Here is a 14520-nt window from a genome sequence, read left to right as displayed (position 1 = left end):
CGATGTCTTCTCGGGCGCTTCTCCGGCACTGATAATTGGCGTCTGTCTTGTGTCACTGACGTAAAAGACGGATTTAATGCGACATGACCGTTCAAGCAGCAGTCGCTTTCTAAAACATCAGATATGTATCGGATTCAGGACCACATACGAAAGTGACCCAGATCGGATTTGAAAATATCGGATTTGTGCCGTTCACACTGACATACCATGATCGCATATGGGTCGCATAGGGTCAAAAAAAATCGGATTTGATGCGCTTTCGCCTGCAGTGTTCTGCCACGAACTCCAAACCATACATCACTGCAAGTTTTGCTTCTGTCTTGTAAAGCTTCCCTTTCAGTCTTGCAGCAATCCTTCTGTCACTCTGTCCACACCACCCTGCCTGTACTCTTCTTCACCTCTCATGGCCTGACCACTGCTTTGGATGGTTGACCCCACATATTTACTGTAAACTACATTACCATATTCAGACTCTTTGGGGTCATTATGTCTTATACATGTACTCGCCCATTTTCTGTTTAATAACTTTATTTAAAATTATTACTAACATATTGAGATAAAATTATAAAAGTATAAGCGCACACTGGAAATGGCCCTCACTGAGGGCTCACATAACAAAGCTTGGTTCACAATGTTCTTAAATTACGTTACACAACTCTATTTCTGTGCTGCAAGACGTCCTGTTCTGCTTTTTTTTTTTTTTTTTGTTCCACGCAGCAACAGCAAGAAGAGGCAAACACACACATGTGGAAGTATTTTTCCAGTGGAGAAGAGTCAAACGAGGAAACGAGAGGTTGTGTCGTAAACCAGCTCCAAACCACTGGAAGCTTGACAGAAAAACTGCTGGCGTGGTTCCAGAGGGAAATGGAGGTCTTGGAAGAGCAGACTTCACAGGTTATAGAGGCTTTTGTATGATGTTTTCTTCATACATCCTTAGACAGCAAGAAGAAGCTTCACTCAAACGTGACTGCATAATGCACCTTCTCTCCAAATCTTATTCAGACAGACGTTTTATTGAAGTCAGAAGGGTACAATGTGTACAACTACAAAGCAGTACCAGCCATGTCGGTCACGTGGAAGAGGCTGGGTTTATATTGATAGTGATTAGCTGTGTACAGAGTGTGCCATGCCAAGCAGATCCATAGACCAATCTGCAGCTCTGCATCTTTGATTAGACAAACCTCTTTCCTGAGGCCAAAGCACAGGAAAGTATAACAGCTGCGTGCCACGCCAGAATACCCGTGCCAGTTTTCTTGTTCTTTGTTCAGATTGCTGCTTTCTGTCTCCATTAATTTCTGTTTAACTTTAAATACAATTCAAACAAAAATGAAATATAAATGAACAAAGTGGTGAAGGTGTTAGGGGACACGGGGTCATCCATGAGAGAATAAGGTCGAGTTGGACTATGGCAAATACTGGTCACTCTACATTCCTGTCATCACCTATGGCCGCCAACTGTGGCTAGTGAAAAAAAGAACATGATGACTGAAGATATAATCAAAGGAAAAAGGAGCTTCCTATTGACGAGCTCAGTCATGTAGGAAGACCTCAAAACAGAGGAGCTGCTGCTCCTCCATACTGAAAGAAGTCAACTGGTGGTTCTGATATCTGAGTAGGATGCCCTCTGGATGCCTCCTTAGTGACGTGCATCAGGCATGTGCATTTCATGGGAGACTGAGCCAGACCAGAGACAGATATAACGCTTTGCTGTCCGCTCAAAAAATATGTATTTTTTTCACAACATAGTCATTTTTTCCTTCATTTTCATACTATAAGTTTCATTTTTACACACATTTTTCAAGAAGGTTCAAGAAGGAGTTTGGGTTTAAATAAAACCTTTCATACATTTCAAGTCATGCACATAATCACCAGAGGGTTACTTCATCAATCAATCAGTGATTACTCTGTTATGGCGAATTGGGTCCATGGCACAGCATTTTGGGGGAATTCTGGTGAAAAAATGTTTTGTGGACTAACGAAGCTGACATTAAATAACCTGGGAAGGAAGCCAACAACATGTATGATCTAAACATATCACTACATACCGCTATGAAAACATCATTATGACAGCAAAGTATGGTTCCAGGCTGCTTAGCTGGCTCTGGATATCGTTAACTCCCCACCATCAGCTAGAAAACTAATCCCCAGATATCTGACATTTATGCCAGAAATCATCATAGAAAGGGGACCTCTTCTGCTTATTTCTAGCCCCACAGTTTTATTCCTTACTCCACTAGAGTAGCTTTGCATGAGTCCTAGTTCAAAATAATCATTATTTCATACTGGGCATTCGCACGGCCACTTAGTTTGTCTGAAAGGAATAACCCCATCTTTATGACATCATACAGAACCGAGTGCGGAGAAAACAGTCTAAACAGTCTGTCTAGAACAGTTTAAACACAGTGTTTAATGCACAGGTTACTTGTATATACTCTGACCTGATTATCTTTAACTTTGGACATGTTTAATTTGAGCAACCAACACTGGAACCGAATAAATATCAGAGAAAATAAGGAAAAGAAAGGGCTCATTTAGTTTTTTTTCCACCTGCACTGGGACTGTTTAAACTTTCAAGCAACAGAGTAGGGTTATTTAAGAGCTGAGCTGTATATATGTGCCTTTCTGATAATTGCAAAAAATGTTTTCTACAAGGAACTTGTCAATCTGCTGCTCCTACAGCTTTTAACTTTTTTTTTTACCTCTGAAATATATGTATGTTTTTAACTTGTGATTCTCGTTACAACATGTTTTGCAGTGAACCACATCTAACAGAGCTAGAATAGCAAGATATATAGCTGCACAAGCCTCGGGGCTAACCCTGACTTTTCTGAATAAAAATGATTAAAAATCATAATTAATGACATTTCAGCATTTCAGAATATTAGACTATACAAACAAAACAGTCTAGGTATAACAAACATAGGCATTAAAATAAAGCATACCTGTATAATATATAAATGACCTCCAGTTATTTCAGTTAATAAAGTAGTGTAATCCATCCATCTGAGGGTTAAAGGGTGTGTTCAATAAAAACACAAATGCATAATTATGGGTGTGTTTGTGTATACTTGGGGCTTAAATGAAGATAACATTTTAAATCACATTTTAAAAACTGAATAATGCAGAAAACCTTGTCATGCCAAAGGATTCATGTTCAAGGTTCCTCCTATGACTTTATTTAACTTTGAAGAAGTCTATATCTTGTACCACTATGTGCCTTTATTGCTGGCTTGTTGGGGTTGCGGATATGTCATGTTTTTTTTTTAACTTCTGTTTCTCGAGAGACAATCCTTTAACGTCACTAAAATATAAGTTAAAGCAAAACAATCCATGAGTCTAGCCACAACATCTTTATATAGCTCATAACCATTTCTGCCAGAACAGTTCTTTTTTTGCAGATTATGCAAAATAAGAAAAACCTACTTCCTCTGTCTGGAGAAAATGTGGCCTTGTCAGGAGAACAAAATAGTAACTATGATCAAACTTAAGATGCGCACTGCGGAACTTTTTGTACATGAAATCTTGACAAATTGATAAATACAATATCAGTCTTTCCACAAATGTGGACCCCTTTTATTTATTACTAGGAGTTGCACAATAAGGGGACTCCTAATAATGCTTTGAAAACAACTCTAAAATGTGTAGGCATCTGTTCATAAGTTGATAAGTCGTCAGCCACAGCTTCACCAATCAAGCTGACATATCTGGCTTGTGTTATGTCTGTATCTTTGAAGTGGGTGAGAATATCAGCTGTAAAACCTGTTGAGAGATTTGGATCAATGTGAATGCAAAAAATATTCAAGTTATCCTGATAACTATGTTTTTTTACAAGATCTGTTACTTCAACGCATTTAATTTGTTAGGCTCCCGTAAAACTTTGGAGGCTCCAGTCACAGTCAATGCAAGCAAGCACCAATAAGTTTTGAATTTACCATCACTATCACACTGACTGATTTTCTCCCTCGGGCTCTGGAGAGAAAGCTTGTGATGTGGCGATTTGATTGAGAAGTGAGCGGCTCTTCCAGTAAACGCTCAGTGGCACAAATAGCAGCATGTTTTATTGGTGTTATTTCATTACCATCATGAGAAAAATTGCCATCTTGTTTTTGTAGTTAAGAAATTCCTGTGGTTGCCTTTGGTCTTAGTGCCTGCTCAGTAGCCGCAATTATAAAACCCACCTATGGCACTGTGTATTAAAGTGACACACAATGTTTACGAGGCAATTTTACTTGCAAGCCCAACCAAACTGACTAAAAGTCTTCCACATCATTTTAATTTCAATTTGATTTTTGGTTTTATATAATGTCAGTTCACAACAGGGGCTAAATATCACTAAAAGAGAGAACCCCAGTGACTTGATAGTGAGGAGGACAAACTCCCTTCTAACAGTTAGAGACCTCTGGCAGAACCGGACTCAGGGAGAAGCAGCCATCAGACTCCTTTTCCTCTCATCAGAGGAATGGGAGGGAAAAGAAGGGAAAATTAAGGAGCATAAAGAGAAAAACAGCAAACTTTGAGAGAGAAGAGAAACTAATGAGTAGGATTTGGAATCTCCCAATGTAACTTCAGGTAACTCTGGGTTTACTGGATTATGAAGGGGGTTCACTTCCTATTGGGCCAGGATAACTTAGGTACAGACCAGTTCTCTTCTGGAGCAGCTTATACTCAAGATAAGAGACCAAGATGTACAAAATCACTACATCAAAATACGCACTTAGCTTTCATGTTGCATCTGTTCAACTGCTCGCCAACTTAAATGTCTAATGAGCCAATCAAGGCAACAACTTGCAGGCATAGTTGAGATTGCATTCTGAATTGCAAATAAGCATCAGAATGGCAACGAAAAACCATTTAGGTGACTTTAAATGCGACAGAGGCTCGTCTGAATATTTCACAAAATGTTACTGAGCTTTTTCCACACAACCATCACTAGGATTTATATTGGATGGTTCAGAAAAGAGAAAAAATATCCAGTGAGCAGAAATATTCTGTGCAAAAATACCTTCTTGATGACACAGTTCAAAGAAGAATGGGAAGACTGCTTTGAGGTGACAGTAAGTAACTCAAATAACCACTCATTACAACCAAGGTATGCAGAAGAGCACCTCTCAATGCATCGAACCTTGAATCAGATGGTCTACAACATCAGACGACCACACTCCTGTCAGCTAAAAACAGGAAACTGAGGCAACAATTCATATTGGCTCAACAAAATTGGACAGTAGAAGAAACTCTTGCCTGGTCTAATGAATCTTTATTTCTGCTGCAACATTGGAACAGCAGGGTCCAAATAATTTGTGTAAACATTACAGTATGGCTCCATCCTGCCTTAAATCAACAGTTCAGGATGGTGCTGGTTGTGTAATGGTGTGAGGGATAGATTTTGGCACACGTTTGGGCCTCTTAGTACCAGGTGAACGCTACTTAAATATCACAATCTGAGTATTATTGTTCATCTCCTTGTGGCCATAGTGTACCCATCTTTCTGATGGCTCCTTGCCATTACTGTACTTAAACGGCCTCCACAGTCACCAGAACTTAATCCCATTTTTGGAATGTGGTGGCACAGGAGATTCACACCATGCATTTGCAGCCATTGTCACTGTCAAAGAATGTGTCCAGCTCCTTATTGAATCTGTCCCAGTACAAGCGAGGTGTACCTAAAGTAATCAGTAAGTGCAGATGCTTAGGAATAATTTTACTGGTGAAAGCTTTATTCATATGGAAGCAATTCACCACAACAGTCAATTAAATGGGGCTTTACTGTACAGGCAAATTTGCTGTGCCAGAGTTGCAGCTGAACCCATCTTGCACGCCATTAGAATATATAAGCAACACATTAATTTAATGTAATTACACATTACATTAATTAGTATTCAATTCTCAATGCAAAAAAATGCAATTATAGTCAGATCTTCCAGTGTTTAGTACTTTAGCACTTAAACTGCACACACATTCCTACAGGATGTTTTATATTAGAATATAGCTTACAAACTGTGCAGCCTTTCCTAACACACAGTCTCACACTGCTGCTTTGAATAGCTGGTGTTATGTGTTTAACCTCTCCAGATTTTTCTAACATTTTTTTCCTTTTGTAAAATTCACTGCTTCTCTCTTTCTTTGTAAAACTTGCTGCTCTGCTGCCAAGAGACTTCTCCATGTTTTTGATTGGTCATACGCTGCCAATTCTGTCTTTTTCATGCAAACACTGCTCATAACTCGCAGTTACACTGGGAAACCCTGGGCTGACTTGTCGAAGTGATAACCACCCTTGTGTGACTGCTTGCCCTGATTGCTGATCTTCCAACAAGTGAATCCAGATAAGGAAGAGATGTCCTGGGTTTTTTGACCTTGCTTTGTACTTACAGTCTAAATTTGAAAAAAATGCTGAGTGAATCATGGGAAGTCTCCCTGCAGTCTAAGCATATAGCAGTTTTACAGTACCTTTATTTAGCTTATGTGCATAGATATGGTTACTTTGAAAATGATATTGATATGATATCACATATTCACTGTTATGGCCTTAAATGATGTTTCACTGCCTGTTAGACAAAAGTGCAGCTTTCAACTCTAATAACGGTTGAATTACATCTTTTTCTTTTAAATAAAACTGTTCCAGTGAAGATGTTCTCTTTCCAAAGTGCAGGCCAATTGCTCTAGACACTGAATATATTAACCTGCGCACAGATGGTGGCCTGCAAATTGAAATCATGCCAGTGGTTTAGAGTATAAAGAACACTTAAATGTTTTAAGAAATGAAGTAAAAATGGGCTAAATCATGCAATCAACAAGATTAGACTTTAATCTGCTGAATTTAAGACATTATGAATGCAACTTTCAACCCATTTCACATCCAGTTTATTAATTCTAACTCCATTTTGTACACAAAACAACTCTCACTTTTTATTTAATTTTTTTTCCTTTTGTTTTTAACATTGATTGCAAGGAACAGACCTGATAATTATAATTATTCCACAAATGACACCCTCTTGCAACCACTCGACTGATGAAATGTTTTTTTTCGAGTAGTAATTATACAGTCAGTATTGTGCTAAAAGTCTAAATGACTGGTGTATGTAAGATTCAGTGACTGGATTAGTTTTGTAAGGGCCAAAATAGCTCAACAGAAATGCAGGAAAATCAGCTTTGTTAATTTGTTTTTGTGCTGGGTTCATTGCTGTAATGGTTTTGAGTGTCACTGTTAAAGTACAGGTCTAGTATTGTCTCATTGTAACTGTCATAATGACCGATAGATGTCTTCTTTAGGGATCACATATTATAGCTTGTTCAGGGCCAATACCCACAATAAAAAATGAAATATAAATAAAATTTGCTGTCATTCCTATCCTGCTTCATTCCTATTGATTTCTATATCTTAGTGGTAAATAATCTGGATCATTGATCACGTTATTATTGTATTTGTCCTGGAATGTGTGCTTTTGCACACTGCATTTTTATGTGTTCACAAACCGCACTGTTCTTATTCAATTATTTTTCAATGTTATAAGCTTTCATGTGACTTTTTAAGCCATTATCTACAGATGCTGAATCTGTCACTTTCACATGACAGATCACTATGCATAATAAATAAGGAGCCCTGGCCCTTAATTAAAATCAACAAATAGCAGCAATTAAAGTGACAGCATCAGAGCATCTCATGACCCTCCTACGTTTAATGAGAGGCAGAACTGCTAGTTTACACCTGCTAATTTTCTTTGTTTCTTGCCCTGCTACCATTAGCTTGGTCTATTTTCCATATTTGTGCTGATAGTTTGTATTTCTTCTTCTTACTTTATGGAGGACAGCAGCATCTGTTACAGAGCCTCTGTAAAGCAGACTGCTAGTTTTTCCTGTTAGCTTAGACATTACTACTACTCCAGATAGCTTGACTGCAAGGCACCGAGGTGTAGCCTTAGCTTAGCTTTAACTTTACGTTACAGCAACAAAGTGACAAATTATTAATTAACAGTTAAGTGTAATGGGGAAACTTTGCATGCTAGCCACTGATGAAATAGAGCACTATTACGGTGCTGTAACTTAGCAGAAGCAGATGATTGTGAGGATTATTGGAACTTTAACTGTGAATCACAACCTATACTTTTACATTTTTATATTTTTTCAATTTGTGTTTTGTCTTTTTTTAAAATCACTGTACAAACATCCATTTGTGAAGGCAACTGACTCATAGTTCCCGGTCTCAAACATCTGCACTAATGCCTCCTCAGGCTGGTTGTGTTGACAAATCTAATCATTATGATCAAAGACTAAAATAAAAAGTAAACACACCAGCCACTTCATTAGGTACACCTGTTTGTTAGCATAAATATCGGCAGCTCAATGCATTTAAGCATGCAGAAATGGTGTAGAAGACCTGGTAAAGTTACAAACATAGAATGAGTTTGAAGATGGCATGGTTCCTGCTCAAATAACCAGTTCTTCCAACCAAAATAAGTACAAGAGCACCTTGTCAACCTTCAACCAGATGGGCTACAGCAGCAGAAGACCACACCGTAGGGCTGCACGATTAATCGTTAGAAAAATCGCGATCTCGATTCATACTTATGTGCGATCTCATTTCCAAATGCCAACGATTTAAAAAAAAAAAAAAAAGACAACGATTGTACTGCATTTTGATCCGGGACGTACTCTGCATGAAAACAAGCACTCACTCTTCCTGCTCAACAAATGACAAGGGCGGAGCCTTATGGTAAATGGTAAATGGCCTGCATTTGTATAGCGCTTTTCTAGTCCATAGGACCCCAAAGCGCTTTACACTACATTCAGTCATTCACCCATTCACACACACATTCACACACTGGCGATAGCAAGCTACATTGTAGCCACAGCTGCCCTGGGGCGCACTGACAGAGGCGAGGCTGCCGGACACAGGCGCCACCGGGCCCTCTGACCACCACCAGTTATACCACGTGATACAGAAGCTGTGCCATCTGATGCTAAAATTAGCAGGGAAAAAACAACGGAGAGCACGTCAGGGATGACGAGAAAGTGACAGGAGAAAATCCGTCCCGGTCAACCACCCAAACACCAATAACGGGAACCTTATACAGCGCTTCCCTATACCCATCGAACTTCCGCAGGCACAAAAAAATTACGGAGGCTTTTACTTATCACCTGACCAAAGATATGGCTCCCATCAACACTGTGCAAAACGAGGGATTTAGGAAAATGATCAACACCCTAGACAAATGCTACACAGTGCCGTCCCGCAACTACTATTGTTGCACTACCTGCTCTATACACGCAGTGTCGAGCAACGGTGGAGACGGAATTTCAAGCAGTACAACATTTTGTAGCAACAACAAAACGTGAGACATTTGTTGTTTTATGTTTATTTATTGTTTTTATGTTCAGTTTCAACTGTTACGAAGTTGATGTGCAGTTAATAAGTGCAATAAATATTTATACTGGAAAAGAAAATCGTGAGAGAATCGTGATCTCAATTCTAAGCCAAAAAAATCGTGATTCTCATTTTATGCAAAATCGTGCAGCCCTACCACACCGGGTGCCACTTTTGCTAAGAACAGCAAACTGAGGCTAGAATTCACACAGGCGCACCAAAATAGTACAACAGAAGGTTGGAAATATGTTGCCTGGTCCGATGAGTCTTATTTTCTGCTGCAACATTCAGATGGTAAAGTCAGAATTTTACATAAACACGTTTTAACGTCCATTCTGCATTCAGTTCAGGCATGTAGTGGTGATATAATGGTATAGGTGTAGTTTTTTGGCACATCTTAGAACCAATTGAGCAAGAATCCAGCTCCACGGCACACTGGAATATTGTTGATGACTATGTCAACCTTTTATGAGCACAACAATTTCAGCTATTTCAAGTTCTGTTTAATTTACTTGACCATAATAACCTTGCATGCAAACACTAAAGCGTCATTGTCAAGACAGATCTCGTTGAACTTACTCTGACCCATATTGGATGAAAGTAAATGTTTCCCCTCCAATCTTTAATTAATTTTATAACATAAAATCTAAACAAAGCAGTACTGACATAAATGCAGTTTTTTGGAATGTAATGAAACCTTCATAATCTTTACTTCTTTTTTTTTTTAAAGTAAACTTTTTTTACTTTAAAAAAAAAAACTTTGTTTGCTATTAGTTCATCACTTTCACACAGGCCAAAAATTAAGCAAGATTTCAAGCTTCTGAAGAACCTTAGCTGACTCCAAGTTCTTTATCTCACTGCTACTGCTTTATGACTTAATATGGCAAAGCAATGTTTGCTTTCCTAAAATGAATTTATCAAAACCCAACAATAAGAACAACCTATAAGCTTACTGTCAGAAGCAGAGCCTGAACTCTTGTGACTAATCTGAAAATGCCAAATATGACTGTGAATCATTTACTTACATTTAAGGGTTTCTCCAGCATAGGGAATATGGAGTTTAAAGCGATCACAACAGGGACCAGGCGTCAGAGATGTACATCTGAACATGAGGGAAGATGAAAACACAGACATTCAAATCAAGTAATCAGTTAACATCAGGGATTTTTTTAGGATCAGTATAGAGATAAAACAAATATATTGCTGTTTAGGAAGAGTTTGATATTTTTTTGACACTTTATCTTTATAGAAACAACACATACATTATTCACATTTTTACACAGTCTTGATCAAAAGTTTAAGACCACTTGAAAAATGGCAAAAATCATATTTTTCATGGTTGGATCTTAACAAAGTTCCAAGTAGAGCTTCAATATGCAACAAGAAGAAAAGGAAGGAAGACAAAACATTTTTTTGAGCATGCAATTTATTGAAAACAACACTTAAAATGAAACAGGCCGTTTTACAGGCAATCAAAAGTTTAGGACCACATGCCTTAAAAGCAAAAATCTCTCATTTCTTCTTGTTGCGTGTTGAAACTCTACTTGGGACCTTGTTAAGATCCAACCATGCGAGTTTGTTGGGGAAGAACTTGATCAACCTGCCAGTCCTGACCAAAACCTGATAGAACACCTTTGGCATCAATTAGAGCAGAGACTGTGAGCCAGGTGATCTCATTCAACATCAGTGTCTGACCTCACAAATATACTTCTGGAAGAATGGTCAAAAACTCCCATAAACACACTCCTAAACCATGTGGAAAGCCTTCCCAGAAGAGTTGAAGCTCTAAAGGGTGGGTCGAAATCATATTAAAAACTATGGATTAGGAAAGGGATGCCACACAAGTTCATATGCGTATGAAGGCAGACAAGCAATATACTTTTGCCAATATAGTGCATATGTGCACATGCAGATCTCAAATTAAAATGAATACAGAACAATTCTGAAATTACATATTATCTTAAGTCTAGTATTAAAAACTCATTAGTATAAGTTAAGCAGACAATTATTCTGCAGTGAAAACTCCACAAAACAGTATTTAATACTTTTCTTTTAGTAAAGCAAATCTCTTTGGATTTGGGGCTGTTTGTGACACAAAACAAAGAATCTTAGGCACTCTTTTTGGCTCACCGGGCCTAAAATGGACCCTGTGCATTCCCATGAAATAATCAATGTTCACTTAGTTCTCCAAGCTTTCTGAAGATCTTCCAAAGTTGAACAGTATCTGGTCTCAGTGGAAGGGTGGTTGTAAAGAATAAGTTCAAAAGCAAGGCAAACAGTGAGAAAATGCTGAGGTATGCCAAATTACACAAAAGCTGAACTGAATATTAGTGACAACAGGTCCTATGGTGTAATGTATCCAAATTTGATCCTGGCAATGATATTTAACACACTGCCAAGGCAGGATAAGCACACCTGGAAAATGGAAAGCTCAGTCATGGATTGGCAACCCAAGAGCTCAGACCTCAACATTGTTGAAGCAGTGCTGGATCATCTTGACAGAAAACAAAAGGTAGCCAACATCCAGAGAAGAGCCTTGAATGTCTTTTAAGAAGCCCAGATAACTATTCTTGGGAACTGCTTACAGAAATTACGAGAAAGCTTGCCCAAGAGATTTCAGAATAGAGCTGGTCATACCAAATATTGACTTTCAAACTCATTAGAACATCACAGACAGTTTCCCCCCTTATAGACTGTATTTCCATGTATGCTTGCAGATGCTTTAATAGATCACTGCAACCATTTCCCATTTTATGAGCAACATATTAAAAAAAGTATAGTGGCGAAAAAATCTTTGCAAAAACCTTGTGGGTTGGTCCAAAACCTTTGTACAGTACTGTAACAATATTTGTCATTTAGCTCCTTTTTTCTTACAGATATCATTTGTGTAACATGTGATTAGTCCTCACCCAGTTTTGAGATCTGTGACACGGAGGCAGTTTGTGGAATCAAGCCCCACACGGCCATTCCTCACCACACTGCACAGCAGGGGACGCAGCTCAGGTGAGATCCGGTGCAGTGCGACTTCAGGGGACATATTGTTCATTTTACCCACTGTGAGCAGTCTGTAGAGACACGATAACAGTATAGAAATGCTTTGAATTATTTTATTAAAAAGCTAATTAACACAGTAGAAAGATTAAATATTAGTATTTGGTATCGATCTGCTGCCAGTTGTTTTACCCTGTTAGAATTCTAACAAAACATAGGTCCGAATTTGTTTTTCAACGATTAACCTTAGGTCAGCCAAACCTCATCCAGTCTCTTCAACCTGCTCCCTACTTTTCTTTAGATCCAGTGAAACACAGTGAATCTCCTTCTGATCTTCTACATCTGCGCTTTCTCCCCATAAAGCCATAGTGCTACTCACTGATTACCACCTTTCTTCTTAACCTAGGTTTAACAACACTTTCCCATAGCTTCATGGTATGAAGCTACAGAGACATTGGCTTTATGCCTCTGTAGTTGCTACAGATCTGCACAATACCCTTGTTCTGTACCAGTATACTCAGATGTCTCTCACCATCCAAGACTGTGTTCAGCCATCTGGTTAACAAGTCCACTGCCCTCACTCACAGATATAGCCATACCTCCACAGGTATGTCATCTAGACTAGCCACTTTCAACACTTCATTCTTTTCATAGCTAACCTTACTTCCTCCTTATTATTTCTCTGCACTTCCCGATTACCAACTGTCCTTCATTTGTCTTTCTCTTTCTCTCATTTTCTTCAAGGGAACTAATTTTTGAAAAACATTAAAGAACAGTTACAGTGGCAACAGACCCTGATTTATCTGGGACATTTTGTAACAAATCGAAAACATCTACAAAGTAAAATTGAGCCTTGTAATCAACGAAGTAGTATAAATAAAGACATTTGTTTCATTATTATCCTTTTTAAACTACAAACTTTAACTATGATTAAATATGCATTTTTTCATCATAATTTTAAAAAAAAAAACTATTTCCCCCTTTCCATATAAGTCAAAGGCAATAAATGCATATATCGAAAGTATTTTTTCACTCCCTATAGCTTTCCAAAAATGCAATATCGCTGGCTTTACTTTTCAGCTATCATTTCCTGGTATTATAGAAATGTTTTCCCCTTCCTGTTTTAAAATTGCTACCTTTCTATCCAACTTTTTCTGAAAAATACAGATTTTAAGAGAAGAATAAAGCACAGTAACACAATATCCACAAAACATTTCTTAAAAGTTTAGTGTTAATATAAAAACATTAGAAGGAAGCTGGTTTAGTTGCAACACTGGAAGCTTCCTTTCGCACTATAAGCACACATGGAAAACACATATTACATATAATGTTGTAACATTTTAACGTTCTAATTTGGTGATACATTGAATGCGTTAAGGGTAAATTAGTGTTTATGCCACAGTTTGTAATTCAGATGCTCATAGGTTTGGCATCGTTAGCCACTGTTAGCTTAGCTCATACTTATGCGTCAAATTAACACGATTTAAACGTATAGCGTCCTCAAAACCTCCCCTGCCCATTTCCGTCCATTTCAATACAGCCTGCGGCGGGTGTGTGAGTACCTGAGAGAGATAGAAGTCTTTAAATTTCAGGGTAAAGTCCAATGTTTACTTCATACGCTGATCAATTTCCCCGGTTCATATTGTTATTGGGTCCTTGTGATAGCCCTACAGTTAGGTGCCTCTCATAATGCCTGTGGGTAAATTTACTTTCATTCTCTTGCAGGAGCCGAATTTCCTCGTGATATATTACCTATGGCGCGGTTTTGTTTGGTATTTTTATATCTTAACACTGTCAAATAAATCTAAACGTTTATTCATTAATAAAATGACAGTGGTTGATCTGGCAATAGCGATAACGCCAGGGACCTGTCACCGTGCACTTTGACCTTGGACTTCAAGTAGTGGGTATTCAGTTTTACAATCCGCAGGAGATTATTTGAATTCCAGGTAATTTAACACACTTCATTTTACTTTGGAGGTTGTCTAATTGATCCGGGTCATGATCTTTTAGTTTTTTGATCGGTTTATTCCTCAAATACTTGAGGTGTCAGAGTATTTGGCTGCATATGTAATGACATGTACTAAGAGTTTACAGTACACTAATAATACAAGATATTTGGGCTTGTACACGACATTACCATATGCTAAAATGGATAAAGAGAACAATTA

General features: G+C 38.2%; 2 protein-coding genes across 4 annotated transcripts in view; one reads left to right on the top strand and one right to left on the bottom strand.

The window, feature by feature from the left end:
* Nucleotides 1-13994, bottom strand: part of babam2 (BRISC and BRCA1 A complex member 2) — a 118700-nt gene extending 104706 nt beyond the window's left edge. Inside the window, exons 1-3 of the mRNA XM_085343003.1 lie at nucleotides 13912-13994; nucleotides 12268-12423; nucleotides 10384-10460 (exon numbers count right to left, since the gene is read on the bottom strand). Of these exons, the coding sequence (XP_085199129.1) occupies nucleotides 10384-10460; nucleotides 12268-12404 (214 nt within the window). The 5' untranslated portion in view covers nucleotides 12405-12423; nucleotides 13912-13994. The remainder of the gene's footprint in view (nucleotides 1-10383; nucleotides 10461-12267; nucleotides 12424-13911) is intronic.
* Nucleotides 13995-14237: 243 nt separating this feature from the next.
* The window catches only part of rbks (ribokinase), a 58432-nt gene continuing 58149 nt past the window's right edge, over nucleotides 14238-14520 (top strand). For all 3 annotated transcript variants that reach the window (XR_014904929.1, XM_085342764.1, XM_085342763.1), the window contains exon 1: nucleotides 14238-14298. The gene's annotated coding sequence lies outside the window, so the exon portion shown is untranslated. The remainder of the gene's footprint in view (nucleotides 14299-14520) is intronic.

The sequence above is a fragment of the Diplotaxodon limnothrissa genome, linkage group LG19, assembly GCF_057381915.1.
Source record: "Diplotaxodon limnothrissa isolate DT_005_m linkage group LG19, D_limnothrissa_male_GT1.1, whole genome shotgun sequence".
NCBI classification, from domain to species: Eukaryota; Metazoa; Chordata; class Actinopteri; order Cichliformes; family Cichlidae; genus Diplotaxodon; species Diplotaxodon limnothrissa.
This window is presented reverse-complemented; position numbering and strand designations above follow the sequence as displayed.